Source organism: Tricharina praecox (assembly GCF_024521635.1).
Source record: "Tricharina praecox strain CBS 144465 chromosome Unknown BZA05scaffold_2, whole genome shotgun sequence".
Lineage (NCBI taxonomy): Eukaryota > Fungi > Ascomycota > Pezizomycetes > Pezizales > Pyronemataceae > Tricharina > Tricharina praecox.
In genome coordinates, this window is record NW_026250404.1 from 1,342,484 (window position 1) to 1,360,841 (window position 18,358).

The window sequence follows — 18,358 nt, forward strand, 5'->3', positions numbered from 1 at the left end:
CCCCCCTACATACCGGGTACCACAAGCCTTCTCCAACAATCACTACTACCATACTACCAAAGTACCTACCTATCCAAGTACCTATCCCCCTCCAGGGCCAGATCTGCCGACTTACCGGCCTGCTCTCCACATAGCAATAGGCTTTGCACTACCGTACACCACGCTGAGTACATGCCATAAAAAAAGTATCTCCTCCGTTCTCCCCTCCGAATCAAACGCCTACATACCTCCTCCTCCCGCCGGCAACGCTTATTATTATCCTCGTCCTTCACTGTACGCACGTACTCTGGCCATCGTTCGTCTCCCTTCATCTCACCACACTCCCCCTCCCCCACTCATCCTCCCCCCCCCCCCCACCCCGCCCTCTGCTGCTGCTAGTTGCATTTTGCGACTCAATCTTACCTTCCCTTAGTCTCTCCTAGTCGGTCTTTCCTTCCGTCACGCAGGTCTCCTTGAACCGTGTCGAACCTGTGTCCCTCCTTCCGAAGGCAACGCCAACCAACCCGGCGCAACCTCCACTCTTCCATCCAACACACAACTCCATCCAGCCAACCACATTGCGACCCACCTAACGGCTTTTACTGCTCTGCCTTCAGTCGCTCTGCAACCCAACTGACGCCTGCGCCCGCCAGTCGTCCCCCACCATCACCCGACACATCACCCGTAGCGACGTTCTCACGGCCTCACGGCCTCTCCCGTATCTTCTCCTCCTCCCGCGTCGTCGTCCTCTCGCCCTCCCTCCGACCGAAAGCTTTCTGTCCGATTAACTCGCACTGCCCACGGAACGAACTTTAGACGACTTTACCGCAGTCGTCCCCCCCTCCCCCCCCCCCCCCCCCCCCCCCCCCCCACACACACACACCCTCACACACCCCCCCCGTTCGGTTCGATTCAGCCTACACTTGTCGCTCTTTAATTCGATTCAACCGCTTCACATCTGTCGCCCATGATGGCCACTATTAATCCCACTCCGTGGGAGTCCGCGCGCCGACCATCAGTGGGGCCTTCCGGCCAGACCCTTCCTTCGATCGGCAACCTCGCAGGCCTCAATGGTTCGTCGCCTGCAGATGGATCCAGAGACTCGGGGAACTGGTCATTAACATCCTCACAAAGAACAAGCAACAGTAAGTTCCTGCCCTTTTTGCCCCCTCCCCGAATCGTGCTGGGCGTGTCTTGCGCTGGTTTTGGTAGCTTATCGCTGAGACAGTATCCGAAGTCACACTACCACCGATCGATGCCCACACGCGAAATAGCCCCGGGGAGCAACATAACAGCAACCCTTTATACTCACAGACATCTCCCGCGTCCGCTGCTTTCGGTGCATCGACAACGAGCCTTCACAGTACGCACACGACGCCTCCCGGAAACAATCACTACCACCCCCACAATGGAGAACTCCCGACACCTTCACCGTCGGCATCTCGCCGAAGCAGCTTCGACAGCAGACTAGGAAACCTCCAGCTGTCGTCACCCGTCAACGGAACTCCAGCAGCGAGCCAGATCAGCCTCAACAGTACGCTGCTGAACAGCAACAGGGACAGCTTGACTTCGCAGATGCAGCGCGAACGTGGCATCCAGAGCAACTCTCCGTGTCAACCACCGCAACATCTCAGCCACGATAGTTCGAGCCAGCATCCCCCGCACAATCCGTACAGTATGCACTCGGGCCGATCCGGTGTTCCGCGCACGGCACCCCCGATCGTCGGCTCCTCGAGGTACCCTTACGGTCAGGCGTCACATCCCAACGCACCCTCACCGACAAAGGGTCTACCATGGGCCTTCCCGGATCCGGAGATCATCGAGCCGGGACGACCGAGCGATACGGCCACCGCGCGAACGAGTACCAGCTCCCTGGCGGGATCGACGGCGAGCAGCATATACGGGGGATCAGGCTTGGTTACCCCTCACGTGCAACACCAGATGCCGCCCATGATGGGAATGAATGGGAGCATGGGAGGGAATTCACTGCCTCACATCGGGGCGGCGACGCATCACCACGGGTTGACCTCCCGGCGATCGAGCATAATTGGAGAATCCCAGCAACAGACAACGCCCTACTCTCGGACACCGGAGCTTCGTGTAAGCCACAAGCTTGCGGAAAGAAAGCGACGAAAGGAGATGAAGGATCTGTTCGATGAGCTACGGGAATCATTGCCCGCTGAGCGCGGTGGTAAAAGCAGCAAATGGGAGGTCCTGACCAAAGGTTCGTTGCACCTCGTTCATATGAGTACGATGAAGCTCTGCTTCCATGCTACACTCTTTCTTTGGGGAGGGGGGATCCTATACTGACGGATCTGGCTAGCAATCGAATTTGTGAACCATCAGAAAGACGTTATCCAGGACAAGACCCGACAAATAGACGATATGCGGAACCAGATGCAAAGACAGCAGAAGGAATTGGAAGCGGCCCGAGCCGAGGTACATCAAATCAGAGGGATGCAGCAGTGCTCTCCTAGTTATCACTCGCACGCGCCGCAACATTCGCACGATGGAGGCTACCATCCCCAGCAACAGCAACCGAATGGGAACGATGGGGGTTACCATGGACAATCGAATCATGGCAACGGCCCTGTCAAGATGCAGGGACTCGAGTCATGTTAATCGGTGCCCGGGTAGATCAACGCAACGTGTGATCGGTGGCGAAGGTTATCCAGCTTGTCGGTGGCCGACATCAGCATCAATTTCCTGGGAGTATTGCGGGGGGAGTCCAATTGCCGACGGAGCGATCGCGAATCCTTGTTTTTATCTTATCGACCTTCCGGCTTGTTTGATGCTTCTCCTGGACGTTGCATGATGTGTCACCCAAAGCTCTAAGGCTACGGTCATACTTTTTATTTATTTTCCCGCTGCAACCAACCTTTCGTTTTTCTTAGAGGCCGTTTTGGAGTTAGTCTTTTTTTCGTACGGGGTTATCAACCGCACTCAACCTGGGATCAATTTTTCTTTTCATTACGAAGGTGTCTGGGATATGTCGTCGCCGCCAGTCTGGCCTTTCTTCCTTCCCTTTGTGGTCCGGTGGTTTCTCCTTCTGGTTTCTCCTTCTGGTTTCTTCTGGTTCCTTCTTCTGGTTTCACAGTGCTATTCTTTTTCACTCCTTCCTTGGTTGTGCGATGTCAAAAATGAGGTTCACAAGGGTCCCCCCTTGAATATCCACGATTCTCTCCCTCTAACATGAGGCAGGCATCGAAAGATGCCTACAATTTGTCCACCACTCCAAGGAGGGCGGAGTTTGGGTCATCCAAATGGTTCGATTTTGGGTCATCCAAATGGTTCGATTTTGCAGTCGTCTTCGAAATGGGTTCTACTTTGCTGGTACACTGGCTGGCTCTACTTTTCTTTGGTTGCCACTTATTGGTTGCGCGGGCGTGCATCGTTTCCTGGGGAACCTCTCTCTTCATTTCTTTTCCTTAAGTCCACTTAGGTTTCGGGGTTCCGACGGCTTTTTTCTTTCTGGATCTCCTTGCGTCTGTTACGTGTCTTGCCTTGTGCTTTATTATTTTTGCTTTTATCGAAAGGGCAGTTTTGGGGGCAAGGCAAGAGAGGGGATATCATCACATGCATTGCAACTGTGCTTCAACCACGTTTTCTTCATTAACCTTTTCTTTCCTTTTTTGTTTTATTGGATCTACTGTGGGGCGGGTTGGAAAAGGGAACTATTGGATTAACTTTGGCGGTTGGACGGGAATATGCTCTAGTTACTGGGAGAAAATGGGGCTGGGATCTTGTTTTTCTTTTTATTTTTCCATTTTACCTTTTCTCTAAGTACTCTTGTGTACTTGCGTTTCTATTCTTCGTACGATGGCCGGCCGAGTAGGTAGTGGATGAGCGGGGTTAGGAGAATCCTACCATCCCATAAACCCATCAATTGTATTAGTAAAGTAGGTAGTTTGCCAGTTCTCGTTCTCGTTTTACCCATGTGCCCGCACCATGGAAAACGTCATGGTGTGAATGCCACGAGGAAGGGATTCATGGTTCACTGCACGTGGTTTTTGGTTTATCGGCTCTCGTTCGTTCGTTTTGACAAGAAGCGTGGCCGCGCCGCGTGGGTCCGCCCCCCCTCCCCCCCCCCCTCCCCTCCCCCACCGACGACACATCTCGTGGTCAAGGTGTGGTCAAGGTGTGGGGCACAGGCAGGCCCGTACACACCGTACCGTACCGTATTCCATTATTATAGATTCCACTGTCGAGCCAATCACCGATAGAGTACGTACGCATATGGAGTTAGAGTATATAGAGTACATACAGTGCATATGTACAGTCCAATGTGCACAGCTTACGCCGCATGATCGACGGAGCAGCGCTGCGCGGGCACCGAGGATTTTTTTTTCCTTTGGGCTACATAAGACCTGGACCTGGTCGCTCCCTCGCTCGCTCGCTCGCGTGGACGATGGGTAAGTGGACGATGGTTAAGTGGTAAGTGGTAAAGTAAGTGGTAAGTTATGAAGGTGGTTACGACATGATCTTCCCCAGCCCCCCCGCCTGGGTACTGTGGATGTGGCGACCGGGGTTTAGACTTTGGCTAGGTAGCTCCCTCGTATGTAGAGTACTCCAGGCTCTTCCTCGCACTCACACTCTATGTAGGCTCTATGTAGGCTCTACATATGGAGGTCGCACTCGCACTCGCACTCTATGTACCGTACATACTCCTCTCCTACATACTCCTCTCAAGGCTCCACGCCTTGCTGTACGGTAGCCTGTTTATACTTTACTTTACTCTGTTCTATACTTCACACTGTACGCTGTAGGTACGTACAGCAGTAATCTACAGTACAGACTGCAGTACTCTGGCGTCAGAGTGTGGGGTTTATTCCACGTTTCAGTAAGGGACATGTGCATTGTGGATGTGCATTGGTGTTGAGCAGGTATGGGGTACGGTATGGGGATGTGGAAACATAGATGTGGAATAGATGTGGAATAGATGTGCATTACGGATGGATCATGGGGATGGTAGCTGGGTGAGTAGATCTACCCAAGTATCGTGGGAACGTGGCCGCACCACGTTGCTCTGGCCCTTGAATCTTTTAGTTTTTACCTGGGGAGGGCGGGGGAGCTGCGTGATCGCCATGTGTCTCGACGTCTCGGCTCGTCTCGGCTGGCTCGGCTCGGCTTGGCTGGAGTCCAGACGGGAATGTGGCGTGACTATTGCGTCCCGGCGGCGGGTCATGGGCTAGCACTCGACTCGTGATCGTGACGCACTTTATCGACTTGCGGCTTGCGGGATGAAGCGGAACTCGGGAGTGCGGGGAAGGGGGGATTCCGCAGTCGAACCCCACGGTGCGGAGAGGTTGAAATGATTTGTAGTGTAACTAGGTTGCAGTGTCCGGCACTCTGCCCGGCACTCTGTCACATGTATGTACCGGTACATAGGTACATAGGCTCACATGAAGATCATCACTACAACTTACAACTTACGATACCGGTACGCCTTGTCCTAAGGACCTCCTGCGTCGTGCATTGTGCACGCTTCTGACCCATCCGTTTCCATGGTGTGGTGTGTGGTGGGGGATCTCCGTCTACCTGTTAGGTAGGTAGATTGTGCGATGGGCAGCGGGATCGAACGTCAACTGTGGCTATGGAAGTCTTTTCCTTCCTGGTTGGGAAGAGGCTATGTAAAGCTCGCGGACGTTTCCGGGCTCGATCCATCCAACTATCGGTATCTCGGGTCTGTCTCGGTATTGATATTTTATGTAGGAGAAGAAGCCGCGGCCTTTGGCATCGTTTTTTGTGGATGAAATCCCAAGAGGAAGGAAGGAAGGAAAGTATGTGGTGGTACAGGGGTTCGTATTCTACTCTTCATACTGCTACAGTATTTGGTATTCGGAAGCTGCCAATGTTCATACGGTATGAGGTAAGTACATTACGTGTGCCCGCTCACATCCTAATATTAAAGGAAGCTGTAACTGTATCATCATAATATGACCTATCCAACCTAAATACGTTTTTTTTTGGCGTGCCTAGGTAGATAGTTAAAGTTTTCCGACCACGGTATGTCCATTGTCAACACGCATGCAGAAACGTGCGTTCGCTTCAACGGCACACAGGTACTTCATACTAAACTCTGACGGAAACCGTAAAGCTACATATTGTACATACGGAATTGGTTACGCATTATTCCTCGTATGCCATAATAACTCCGATGCGGCTGCAGCTGCCAACCACTGCCTGTCAGGGTCAAGGCTGAATCATCAATTATCACGACGGTCATCAATAGTGTAGAGTATGATACGAAGTCCCCGCAAAATATTACGTCCAGTCGCCATAGCCTAGATATTAGACAGGCTGTAAGCGACAATAAATTGAAATTCTCTCTCTCTCTCAACATTCCCCGTTGCCGGAAGAGGAGTTAAACCAGGCCTGGACCAAGTAGTTCTAGAGAAGGCCGAGAAGCGCCCCAGCATCCAGATTTTGTCAGCTCAAGTCTGGACACGCTCCCACTGGCAAAACATCTTCATTGGACAACGAGCTGACTCGATGCGCGGTAGTTGTGGTGCAACCAAGAAGTGCAATTAGGGGAAGCGCTTCTTCAAGCACTGACTGCAATGCTTGGAGAGAAGAGACAAAAACGCTATGGCAACAGGTTGAGCGGACGACTAGGACGAGTCACGACAGGCACGGAAGGCGTAACGGCCTACAGAACGAGGATGCCAGCACCAACTATTCGCGGATCCGAGGTGTAGCGCGGCAAATCTGGACTTCTTGCGCAACGTTGGATGGTTACTTAGCCTCCAGAGCGGCGGACGACAGGGAGAGTAGCCAGCGACTCAGCGAGCCCTCTGAGGTGGATGGGGAACGGGCAGTAGCGGACCGGGTCGAGGGTATTGAGAGGGGTAAGAGATGAGCAGTGACGATGGCCCGTTCTGGACCGACTGGATGGAGAGGCGGCAGACGGCGGACGGCGGAGGGAAGTGGGCTGCTGCACCGAGTCCGTTATCGGGACCGCAGCAGGATTATGAAGAGCACATCACCATAGTCTGGATAGGCTGCATGCGATCAATGAAGAAACACAAAAAGCAACGCTTTGTGTTTGACGGGTATGAAATTAAATACAAGAATAAGCACGCCATCGAGCCGGTATCCCCTTTTATATCGTACATATGCCGAGAGAATCTACCTCTTCTTCTTGCTCTCTTTCTTCGTTCCCTTGGCCGTCTCCTCCTCCGCCGCAGCAATCAACAGGTTCAGCCTGGCGATCTCCCTGCGGAGCCTTGACACCGCCCTCCACCCCTCGATCCACGAGGTGATGACCCACAGATACCTCCCCTTGCTGTCCCCGCTCCAGTGCTTGTCCAGCAGATCCTTCATTTCATTCACATCCTTACTCCTCTTGATCAGGACACCACAATGCACCGCCACGGCGATGTTGAACCTCCTTTCGGTGGTGAACACGAACTGCTCGACGACTCCGACGCCGAGCAGGTACGCGGCGATGAGTAGCGTGAAGCCCATAAACACCGCGACGCCGCTCCAGTCGCCCCAGTGATTCGGCGGGATGAACCTGTCGACGGGGGCGTCCTTCGTCTCGGTGAACCTCGTGATGCGATCCTTGATCTCCGCGACCCACTTCGCGGTCTCGGTCTCGCTAGCATCGACCGGCAGCACAGGGAGCAGCGGCGCAATCCGGATCGTGTGCGTCTGCTTCAGCGGCAGGTACCAGTACTCGCGCACCGGCTGGAGATAGTAGATGCTGATGCTGTCGGCGGTGAGGGCGACCACGCGCGGCTCCTTAGGCTTGTGCGCCTGCACGTGGCGCTCAAGAACCGTGCCGAGGACCTCTTCGGTGATCGCCGCGGTAACGATGTCTTGCAGGGCGACGGGGAGCTCGTCTTCCTTTTTGGGGGGCGACAGCGGCAGAGGATCGAGCAGGGCGGGCTGCTGGGAGTAGGCGGACATCGTGGAGGGGCCTTGGAGGGGGGGTTCTTCCGTAACGTACGGCGCGTGCGTGCGTGCAAAAAAATAATTCCGTGGGAAAAGTGAAAGTTCTGTTTCCTATTCCTGTTCGCGAGGAATACAGCTTGGTTTTGAGGCACGACCTCGCCACGCGCCAAGTGTGCTCGCGACTACCACGTGCGGAAAGCGCAGTTGTGATTGGCGTCCGCTAGAAACTGTGTCGAGCTAGATGTTTTTTCGTAGCTGAGGACAGTTTGCTTTTTTCTACTCTTTCTATGGCGTTTGCGAAGGAAAGAGGTCGGGCTTTTACGACGAGAAGATTCGACTGGCGTGACGTGGGGCAGGGAGGGGTTTAAATTCATCACACTTGACCTATACTTGCATAACTAAGACCTATCGCAGAGCAAGCGCATTCCGGGGATCCTGTCTGCCGCCGCGACGTGGGGTGGATTCCGATGCCCTCGGCAAAACACGTTACATCGAGTGCTGGCCCATGACAGGATTGGTATATAGCTCACGAGTAACGGTCTTGGACGGGACTTGGAAGTCTGAATGGCCAGACTACCAGCGAGTCTCACCACGCTATTTAGTCTCACGAGGCGGATAGTTGAAATAAGCCTTCAGTGCTCGATTCAAGAGAATTTAGTGGTCAAATTCCCAAGCCGTACATACCACTTTCCAAGCCAGGCAACTTTCCATTCTTATCCGTGGATGCTCCTATGAAGCTAGAGTCGCTATTCATGTTGGTCCAGAATCTCAAGCCTCAGAGTTCACCGGACATGGCCAGAAACAACGATATCTACGCAGGAAGCGAAGCTGCTCAGTGGAGTGGAATGGAAGATTGAAATGCAGAGAGAGTATCCGGCTCAAAACCCATCGTCTCGTCCATCATCGTCCGCAATGACCATCTCAACTCTCAACCTCTGGACCAACGCCTCCAACTCCCCAAACTCCCTCACCTTCGCTCCCTTCCGCTCCAGCAGCCCCTTAACCATATCATACTCCCTCGCCCTGGCCTGACTCCTACACATGACCTTCCTTCCCACCGCCACACCCATAGCACAATCTCTGCCCCTCTCATCCTCCGCGCGCGGGTTCGCCCCAAATTCGAGCAACAACCTCACCGCCTCGGCCCTACCCATTCTCGCCGCCAAATGCAACGGCGTCCTCCTCGTGAGATCTAAATCCCCAACTTTCGCGCCACCCGCGAGCAACATGGCGCACACATGCTCGTACCCTGCCTCCGCGGCAAGATGCAACGCCGTCATCTCCTCGCCCAGCGTCCGCTGCTGCGCACTCACCCCGTATCGCAGCATCGCATCAATAACCATCGCATGCCCACCCTTCGCCGCAACATGCAGCGCCGTCAACCCCGCATGATTCCTCGCCTCCGACCCCGCGCCCTTCTCGAGCATCACCCGCACCGCCGCAGTATACCCATACTCGGCTGCGCAGTGCAGCGGGGTGAGATCGTAATCCGCCACCGCATCAACGTTCGCGCCGTGCGCTAGGAGCAGGCGGATATTCTCCTCCCGCCCCGAGGCGGCAGCGTAGTGCAGCGGCGTGCTCTTGTTCTTGTTTTCGGCGTTGACGTCGGCCCCCGCGCTGAGCAGCTGCGTTATCACCGACTGGCTCTCGAAGATCGCGGCATAGTGCAGTGCGGTGCTGTCGGCTTTGGTACGCGCGTCGACGGGTATGTGCAGCGAGAGGGCGAGCGCGCAGAGTGAGGGGTTGCGGCGCGCGGCGGCGAGGTGGAGGGGCGTTTCGAGTTGGCTGGTGAGGTGCGTTGGGAGGCTGCGCGCGAGTTCGGTTTGGAGGAGGGAGTGCAAGTGGGTGGAGGTGAGGATTAGTGCGCCGAGACTGCCGGCGGGCAGGAAGGAAGCAATGAGGAGGATCAGTTCGCCGGGAAGAGTGGGAAGAGACATCGTGGTGTTTCTTCTGATAAGGTTGTAGTGGGGATTTGGGTATTGTATTGCAGTTATCTCGGAGATAGGCGGAGGTATGTAGATGGGAATGCGGAGTGCAGAATACGTCACCTAACGTCATGGATATTGTGGCGAGAATATGGCCGGCCTGACTGTTGTTCGGGCCGTGAGTGTTTTATGGCAGTGAGCTTGGATTCATCATAGAATAGGGCCTGTCAGCCAATATGTTGCCAAACGGAAATGTCTCCAACGCGGTGCTGTTCCGTGAGAATTCGAGCTTCCATTGAACGATCCGGCAAGGCTGGGACCTGAAGACCCTGTGACCAACGATGATGCCATCCAAAGGAATACCTCATGTGGCCTAAAGCGCCAGGACGCCAGTGACGAAAAGGCCCAAGAAGCTGAAGATCGAAGCAAAGGAGATCACAGAGCACGCACGGGGAAGGTAGTGCGGGCACATACCCACGGCAAGTTCCCCCGACTTGCATCTGCTCGGTTAGCCGGTAGGGAGCATGTACATAGGAGAGCCGCACGATCCACGGCCACCAATACCTTGCCGAGGCACATGCCAGACCTGTAGTACTCTACAGCACACCGACCACCGACCACCACCAACGCGAACTTTCATCCTCCCCGAATCCCAATCCATTGCTTCTCCATGCTCCGATAGCTCACACGCGTATACTCGATCACCACTCAGCTCATACTCGCACAACATGTCCTCCGCAATGGCGCTCCCCTCGACCGCCGCACGCTCTTCCTCTCCATTGCCACCCGCAGCCAAAAAAGCTCCATCGGTAGCTCTCCAAAAACGACCCAAGAACCGTTCCCCAACCGTTGCCCGCTTCATAGTCGACGAGCTGCGTGGAGACGCCGGATTTGTCTCGGAGGACATCTGGCGCGACGTGTTTGGTTTCCAGAAGAAGGCGGTGGTGGCGGACAGGAAGCTGGAAGATATCGACCTCAATGGTACGCGACGGTGGTGGTGTTATTGTTGATGCGTGAAGGAGGGGTAGCTAACGCACCAACAGAGGAAGTCGAAGATGAACCTCTACCACCCACTCTATATATCGCCATCGCGCCTCTGGCCTCTGCCGCTAGCGTTAAGAAGTGGACGATCCTTCCCGTTACATTAATGCCCACAAGCTCGCAGTTCCCTTCGCTTCCGCCAAACACCGTGCTCATCCCCGACTCGATGAACATGGGTGCGCTAGAAAGCGTACGGCTGCCCAACAAGCGACCGGTTGGAGTACTAGTGACCGCAGTAAACCCGACATATCTGGACACTGTCATAGTCAATGTTAGGACCGTGCCGGGTATCAATAGTCCGGAGACGGATCATGACATCGAGGACCGCGTCAAGGATGCTTTGTCGAAGCTGAAGGTTATTCATTCGGGGGAAGTGCTGCGACTTAGCTATGGCCGTGCGGTAGTTGGTCGGACTGCGCGGATTGCGTTGACAGAGCCCGTTAACCAGGGATTTCTGAAGCCGGATACGAAGGTTGTGGTTGTGAAGGAGCAGGCGCGGAGGCGGCGGAGAGGTGGGCTAGCGGGCGCTTCTGGCGTTATTCTTGCTGGAGGGGACATGGAGGAATCAGATGCATCGGCAGACTCATTGGTTCTGAGCGACGACGACGAAGACGAGGATGCACTGGAGTTTTCGACCTTTTTGACCGCTCCCTCAACTACTACTTCTGTTTCTTTCCCCAGCATTTCGCCGACCCCCACACTCATGCGAAACGGGATTGCATCGCCTAATTCAAATGGACCCATGCCGAAGTCTGCGGGGCGGGTTTTCCAGCCCCAACCACTGACTTCGCCTGTACCTCCAGGATACCTGCATCCAAAGCCGAGGGAGGGCGACGATGATGAGGCCAGAGTGTTCGTGAAAGTGGGAGATTTGGCAAAGCTGGGATGCTTTTCCGGGGATTGGATAAAGATCTCTGTTGCGGCCACGTCTAGCGATGACATATCAACCTCTCCATTGCGGACTGCCGCAGAGAGTGTGGCTAGGGGACAAAACTTTCGACCTCAGAGTAGCGGTGGGAGTGTACGCAATGGGAGCAGAGGGTTCCCTGCGCGGGACGAATCCGGTGTGCATAACGAAGAAAAGGAACAAATTCCGGGCAGGCCAGTGAGAGTTTTCTCTCTCCCAGAATCATGGGAAGCGGCAACGAACACGTCCAAGAGTCCAAAGGGCAAAGGGAAAGTCTTCAGCATTGGCGGAGCGGACGGGAGAATCGTCTATCTGTCGCCTGTACTGCTGGCAAACCTTTTGCCCGATAATTCGACAGCTGACTTGCTGTTGTCTCCGCTCCCTACAACTGCGCCCGCGGTATCATCTGTCCTTCACTCCCAAGCTCCGGCATTTCCGCCTCCCGCCAAAGAGGTCACGCTGCTACGTATTGCGTCGCCAACGTCGACTGACCGCGCACTGCAACCGTCGCTGCTGCTCCAGCTAAAATCTTACTTTGAGTCCTGTCGAAGGCTGGTTAAGAAGGGGGACTTGATTGCGGTCAGCATCGATGAAGTCCTTGCGCGCAGTCTTTACGGCGAAGTGAGTGAAGACGGGGTGACCGAGGAGCTCCTTGCTTCTACGGACGCCGGGCGCAAGAATTGCGTTGCATGGTTCCGAGTTGGGAGTATTGTGTCCTCCGCTGCCGATGAAGGGGATGGAAAAGACGGCCGCTCATCCTCGCGGCGTGGGGACGTGAAACAGTCAGGGGAGGAGGGAGATGTCTGGGAAGGGGTGGTCTTTGTCGATCCCGCGAGCACACGGATGGTCCAGGCTGGAAGCGAGAAGCGCAAGATTCCTCCTACGATACACTCGACCTGGGAAAACTACCTTGGTCTCCGTCCGCCGCCCCTCCGTGAAGCCACGGTGCTGGGACGTCCGGTGCAGATCACCATGCCGGAGCGCTTTGTTAGTCAGACTCATCGTCGATTGAGAGAGTTGATTGCCGCCGCCACATCGCCGAGGGCCATTAAGATGAACCTACAGCCACTTGCAATACTGGTCACTTCGACGCAGAGAGACATTGGAAAGCGAACTCTCGCACGTGCTGCAGCCGCCGATGTTGGAGTCCATGTCTTCCACATTGATGCGTACGACATCATCGCGGACGGAGGTGCCGGCGATACGAAAACGGAGGCTTTCCTTCGGGCCCGTGTCGACCGTGCACTATCGTGCGGAAAGGAGACGTGTGTCCTCTTGATCTCCCACGTCGAGGCTCTTACTGCCGGTCGGATGGGTGAGGTGCTCAAAGATATTGTTGCAGACATGAAGATTGTCGTTGCAACTACAACTGAAGTGGACAAATTGTCGGACACGGTCCGCAACGTGTTTACCCATGAGCTTGAAGTTAACGCTCCAGACGAGAAGGAGCGTGCTGCCCTCCTGTCGGCCATCGTCGACGAGAAAAAGATCCGCGTCGCATCAGATGTCGCACTCTCCGCTATTGCCGTAAAGACTGCCGCATTGGTCGCCGGAGATCTAGCAGATGTTCTGGACCGCGCGGTGGCTGCCTCGAAGAGCCGTGTCGCGGCTCTTGCGAAACGGTTGAAGAAAACTTCGCCGCCCTGCCCGTCTCACGAGATACCGACTATACAAGACCTCCAATTTGCCGGTGGTGATGCCGTCACTTCTGTTTGCCGTGTTGACTTTGACGTGGCTGTTGAAGCCGCACGCAGGAACTTCTCGGACTCCATCGGCGCGCCCAGGATCCCCAACGTGTCCTGGGACGACGTTGGTGGTCTTGCGAACGTCAAGTATGCAGTTATGGAGACGATTCAGCTCCCCTTGGAGCGGCCCGAGCTTTTCGCCAAGGGAATGAAGAAGCGAAGTGGTATTCTCTTCTACGGCCCACCAGGAACTGGAAAGACGCTGCTCGCCAAGGCCATCGCTACCGAATTCTCGCTCAACTTCTTTTCCATCAAGGGACCCGAATTGCTCAATATGTACATCGGAGAGTCCGAAGCCAACGTCCGTCGAGTATTCCAGCGTGCCCGTGATGCCAGGCCTTGCGTCGTCTTCTTCGACGAGTTGGATTCCGTCGCACCCAAGCGAGGAAATCAAGGTGACAGCGGTGGTGTCATGGACCGTATCGTATCCCAGCTCCTCGCCGAACTTGACGGCATGAGCGAGGGCAAAGAAGGCAGCGGTGGTGTCTTCGTTATCGGCGCCACCAACAGACCCGATCTCCTCGACCCGGCGCTTCTGCGTCCCGGCCGTTTCGACAAAATGCTGTACCTTGGTGTCTCCGACTCGCACGAGAAGCAGCTCACCATTCTCGAGGCACTCACGCGGAAATTTGCGATCGAGGATGGCTGCAATCTCATGAAGGTCGCAGAAACTTTGCCGTTTACATACACCGGTGCGGACCTGTACGCACTTTGTTCAGACGCTATGTTGAAGGCTATAACGAAGCAGGCGAGATATGTCGATGAGCAAATTCGCAATATGGAACAGCGCGGGGAAGGGAAGGTGTCTACGGCGTGGTGGTTCGATAATGTGGCTACCGAGGATGACGTCAAGGTCGTCGTCAGAGCTGATGACTTTGATGAGGCTAGACGTGAGCTGGTGGGGAGTGTTAGGTACATCGCCTTTTGTTGCATTTCTTCCGTTGCGGATACTGACAGATGCCATAGTGCCAAGGAATTGGAGCACTACCAGCGTGTGCGCGCGCAATTTGAGCAACCCGATCCGAAGCCAGAAAAAGAAGAAAAAGAAGATAAAGGGAAAGGCAAGGCCGCCAACTACCCTGACTCCGACGACGATGATGAGAAGCCCACCTACACGACCGGAGGAAAAGGAAAAGGAAAAGCGGTCATGCTCGAACAGGATGGCCACGAAAGAGAGTTCAGACCCAATGGGTGGGAGGACCCGGCAGGAAACGACGATGACGAGCTCTACGGAGAGTAAATGTGGAGAGATACCTATTTGTATTTGTTTCTTTTGTTTGCATACCCGTACGGCGGATACCAGGAGTGATGTTTTGGATGTCGATGTCGATGTGGATAGGTAATGGACGAATCAGGAGTGGAGTGGACTCCATATTTAGGATTTACAGCTTGGTGAAGAACGGTGCACTGGGCCATAATCAGGCGTGACTCTAGGCAATCACCTTTGACTGTCTGCTCTTGAGTACTTGTAGAAATCATCATTGTGCACACTAGCCACCTACAAACAGCAACGGTGGTCGGAATAAAGGGAATTTTGACACCAATTCTCACGGAGCTCACTGGCGGTGGTACTGACTGCGAACATGTGATAGAGAGAGAGAGAGATCTTCCTATTTTATTTCGCATGCAGCCTATCTAGACTATTGCAAACGATCTCTGTTTCCTGTCCGCCCTGGCCAGTCGAGGTGAGCGAACATGTGATTACAATTTACAGTCCTGCACGTACCGTCACTCGGCGAGTGATGAACCATAGATGTTAATATTATGCGTCTTATTGTTTGTTCCGGAGTCATTGCTACTTTCCATGGTCCTTTACTACTTCCAAATGTCCTTTGCATACTGCTCTCATTTTCTTCGTGGCTGCTTAGCATTACCTATGGCTTCTCAGTAGAATCAGCCTCGTCAGCTGAAAGCTTTCAAGCCACCAGCCCAGTCGGGCGACGAGTATCCGGCCACGAGTATCTTCGCATCTTCTGTCTGAGGCCCGGTTTTCTCCACGTCTACACGAGCTCGTTTCCCTTTATAAGTAGTCTTCTTTCTCTTCTTTCTCGTATCAATACATCAATCAAGTCAAGTTATTCTCTCAATTCCAACAATATAAACGTCTACATACCTTTAATGGATACACGGACTGACAGAATACACCGAAAAAAACCCAGGGCGGCAGTGATTTAAACCACACCCCCTTCCCGTGAGTGGCCACCCTTCCTTCCATCACCAATCTCCAAATCTTTCCAATTCCCCACTACACAACATCTACATACATTCACACCACCAAAACCGATCAATTCGAACATATCATATCAACAATGAGCACCAAATCCACACGGCCGAACAGGGCACCGGCCTCGGCACCTGACCGGATCGAGATCATCAAGATGCACCTACTGGGGCACACATTGGCCGCGATATCGCACCGCCTAAAACTACGCTTTCCGAACGAGGCGATCGAGGACATCATGTGGGATCTGGGTGCACCCTCCGCGCCGCTGGATCGAGTGCTTGTGTTTGTAACTTTGTAGCCTGCTAAATGTACCGTATGTGCCGCTGGTATTTTGTTGCGTCGTCTTGCTGGTTGGATGGGTGTGCGTAACTCTGCGTGACTTCCACTGCCGCCATACGGTGCTCCCCCGCGCGTAACTCTGCGTGACTTCCACTGCCGCCGTACGGTGCTTCCCCGCGGCTGGTCCGCTTCGAGTCGGGGCTGGCCAGGGCTGGCCTGGACTCGTCGCTGCGTCGCTGCGTCGGTGGCGACTAGGCCGCTCTCTCTCTGTCTGTCTGCATGCGGGCATTCCGCCGGCACGATCTAGATTCTTGATATGTCTAATATCGATGCTCGCCTTCCTGTGAAGTGTGGTCTTCCAGACCGCCGTCTGTTGCTGCCAGCGTTTCTGGTGTAGAGTATGTAGATCTTTGGATGGTACATTACCTAGATCTAACTTTCGCCACTGGCGGGCGGGCTGGCCCGGCCGCTGTTCATGCGGTGTCTATAGTTGCACTTGAGCGTCATTGGCTCGATCACGTTGGCTCACGCGGTGACGTGGGGAGTTTCTGCCGTAGGCAAATAGTGGGGCACGACCGTCGGCGTGGATCAACCGGACTGGGTACTGCCATACTCTACATATTCTGCTCGCTAGGTAGAGTGATAGACAGGCCGCATACGATTGATGAGTGCGGAAAACAAAAAACAAAAAGCAAAATCCAAAATCCAACTGGCCAGGTAATTGGCGCGCAATCGGCGCAAAATCCATGTTCGCCGACTTTGAGCGAGTGCGAGTGCGAGCCGGCGACCACCGGGCAAAACTCCAACTGCATGGACGGTCAGGGTTAAAGCCGGCTCTCGTATAGAAATCCGCATGGAAACTTGCACGCATGCTGTGTGGCGGGAGAGCGGGAAGGAACTCACTCGATCGCCGCACCCGGAGGATGAGGAGGAGGAAGTCAGGTATGTACAGAAACCTACCGTACTTACTCCCATACTCGCTGCACCGGGTGAACTCTGGTGATCGATATAGTGGTCCCAAAACTTTGAAGATTATGCCATTTACTTCTTTTCGACATTCCCGGCCCCCATCTCCCGGTATTTTTCTTATATTCTTACCGACGCTGTTGCCTGTCCCGCGCAGTGGGGTTCATACATACAGAAGAAGATTCTGGAGGGTTCTCATGTCAGGCCGCCCATGTTTTCCCCATTCCGTGGTACATAGAATATGTACTACGCCGTCATCAGGCCGACAGACATGTGCATCTGATGATGGAGTCGGCCGGCGGCTCTCGGTGTTATTGCCTACCGGTATTAGTTGCCAATGGAGTAGAGTAGGTAGAGTACTTCCTGACCGTGCGAGAGGCGAGTCGACCACTCGAAGCCTGGAAGTGTGCTCCGAACCGCTAGAATTGTATGTATGTAGGTAGCTTAGAGGTCTGACATCATATCGATACGTGCTTTGCAAGCTGGGCATAACTACTCTAATAGTTAGTACTATACCTATACAATCTCCTAAGTGCATTTGACAACACCGCAGATCAGGCGAGCCATAGATCATGACACAGACACACTCTTTCTTCCGTCCGAATGATTCCTTGGTGTGTAGCCGACCGATTGGGGAGAAAATTCCTCACGGACGAGAACAGGCAGAATGGATTATCATGCTCACCGTACTCGCACCGAAGGTAGATATCGTACATTGACCAGTGGAGAGAAAGAGAAAGGGGGGCTGTGGGTGATGGTTCACCGGAGTCTGGTGGCACACACACACGGGTCACACACCCACACCCACATACATACACACCGACACACACACAAATCAAGCTTCAAGGAGGAGGAGGGGGGGACATTCCGATATCTAGCGTGGCGAGCACATGTGCACGCACTGCACTCCATTCCACGATGGAAAAGCCGTATGTAGTAAAGCAGTGGCCACTGGGTGGCCACTGGGGCCCCGGGAGGAGGTCAGCCCCATTCGCTAACTACACAAGACACGATCGAGACTGTGCGAATGGTGGCTAGTGTTGAGCGTTCCCTTGTTAATTCTGCGGACTCCGACCCATATCCCGCGCTTCAGCCGCTCGCTCGATACGGGTCGGGGGGATATCGATATGCATGCCCAAGGGGAGAGGGGAGAGGGGAGAGGGCAAAAGGATTGCACACGCCCGGTTACGGCTTCCGGCCATGGTGAGCGAGAGCGAGGGCGAGGCCTTAGGCTTCCAGGCTTCTAGACTTTTAGGTTTCCAGGCTTCCAAGTTCCAGGCTTCCAGCTTGTGCTCTAAGCTTTCCGAACTAGGGAGAATTACTTTTGGGATCGGGGATTCGACGGCTGTCTGGAGCGATCATTCCCGAGAACGGTACGGTATTTCCCGGCCTGTTG

At 54.3% G+C, this 18,358-nt stretch overlaps 6 protein-coding genes across 6 annotated transcripts; 4 read left to right on the plus strand and 2 right to left on the minus strand.

Annotated features, from left to right (window-relative positions):
• Nucleotides 1-949: 949 nt before the first annotated feature.
• Nucleotides 950-2,601, plus strand: BZA05DRAFT_415232 (uncharacterized protein; the record flags this gene model as incomplete). The annotated part of the gene is made up of 3 exons (XM_051485297.1): nucleotides 950-1,124; nucleotides 1,208-2,203; nucleotides 2,303-2,601. 3 exons carry the CDS (start codon nucleotides 950-952, stop codon nucleotides 2,599-2,601), a joined length of 1,470 nt encoding a protein of 489 aa, XP_051343592.1.
• Nucleotides 2,602-4,382: 1,781 nt separating this feature from the next.
• BZA05DRAFT_385023 (uncharacterized protein) lies at nucleotides 4,383-5,093 on the plus strand. The gene has a single exon (XM_051482369.1). The coding sequence runs from the start codon at nucleotides 4,457-4,459 to the stop codon at nucleotides 4,691-4,693; it is 237 nt and encodes a 78-aa protein (XP_051343593.1). The 5' UTR covers nucleotides 4,383-4,456; the 3' UTR covers nucleotides 4,694-5,093.
• A 1,897-nt stretch (nucleotides 5,094-6,990) lies between these two features.
• On the minus strand, nucleotides 6,991-8,218 carry BZA05DRAFT_385025 (uncharacterized protein). The gene has a single exon (XM_051482370.1). The coding sequence runs from the start codon at nucleotides 7,888-7,890 to the stop codon at nucleotides 7,108-7,110; it is 783 nt and encodes a 260-aa protein (XP_051343594.1). The 5' UTR covers nucleotides 7,891-8,218; the 3' UTR covers nucleotides 6,991-7,107.
• An 859-nt stretch (nucleotides 8,219-9,077) lies between these two features.
• Nucleotides 9,078-9,653, minus strand: BZA05DRAFT_312387 (ankyrin repeat-containing domain protein; the record flags this gene model as incomplete). Its single annotated transcript, XM_051480340.1, has 1 exon — nucleotides 9,078-9,653. A coding segment is annotated over one exon (576 nt), but the record flags the coding sequence as incomplete, so codon positions are not given.
• A 732-nt stretch (nucleotides 9,654-10,385) lies between these two features.
• On the plus strand, nucleotides 10,386-14,966 carry BZA05DRAFT_433258 (P-loop containing nucleoside triphosphate hydrolase protein). The gene is made up of 3 exons (XM_051486255.1): nucleotides 10,386-10,781; nucleotides 10,844-14,405; nucleotides 14,460-14,966. Exons 1-3 carry the CDS (start codon nucleotides 10,529-10,531, stop codon nucleotides 14,731-14,733), a joined length of 4,089 nt encoding a protein of 1,362 aa, XP_051343596.1. The 5' UTR covers nucleotides 10,386-10,528; the 3' UTR covers nucleotides 14,734-14,966.
• Nucleotides 14,967-16,712: 1,746 nt separating this feature from the next.
• BZA05DRAFT_385032 (uncharacterized protein) lies at nucleotides 16,713-17,670 on the plus strand. Its single transcript, XM_051482371.1, has one exon. The coding sequence runs from the start codon at nucleotides 16,866-16,868 to the stop codon at nucleotides 17,403-17,405; it is 540 nt and encodes a 179-aa protein (XP_051343597.1). The 5' UTR covers nucleotides 16,713-16,865; the 3' UTR covers nucleotides 17,406-17,670.
• The last annotated feature ends 688 nt before the right edge of the window (nucleotides 17,671-18,358 follow it).

What these genes read in the sequence shown, in the direction of transcription:
- BZA05DRAFT_385023 (XM_051482369.1), top strand. Translation starts at nt 4,457, where the DNA reads ATGATCTTCCCCAGCCCCCCCGCCTGGGTACTGTGGATGTGGCGACCG.
- BZA05DRAFT_385025 (XM_051482370.1), bottom strand. Translation starts at nt 7,890, where the DNA reads ATGTCCGCCTACTCCCAGCAGCCCGCCCTGCTCGATCCTCTGCCGCTG.
- BZA05DRAFT_433258 (XM_051486255.1), top strand. Translation starts at nt 10,529, where the DNA reads ATGTCCTCCGCAATGGCGCTCCCCTCGACCGCCGCACGCTCTTCCTCT. An exon ending in GGAAGATATCGACCTCAATG is followed by an intron (nt 10,782 to 10,843) that starts GTACGCGACGGT and finishes ACGCACCAACAG; the next exon opens with AGGAAGTCGAAGATGAACCT. An exon ending in GAGCTGGTGGGGAGTGTTAG is followed by an intron (nt 14,406 to 14,459) that starts GTACATCGCCTT and finishes CAGATGCCATAG; the next exon opens with TGCCAAGGAATTGGAGCACT.
- BZA05DRAFT_385032 (XM_051482371.1), top strand. Translation starts at nt 16,866, where the DNA reads ATGCTGTGTGGCGGGAGAGCGGGAAGGAACTCACTCGATCGCCGCACC.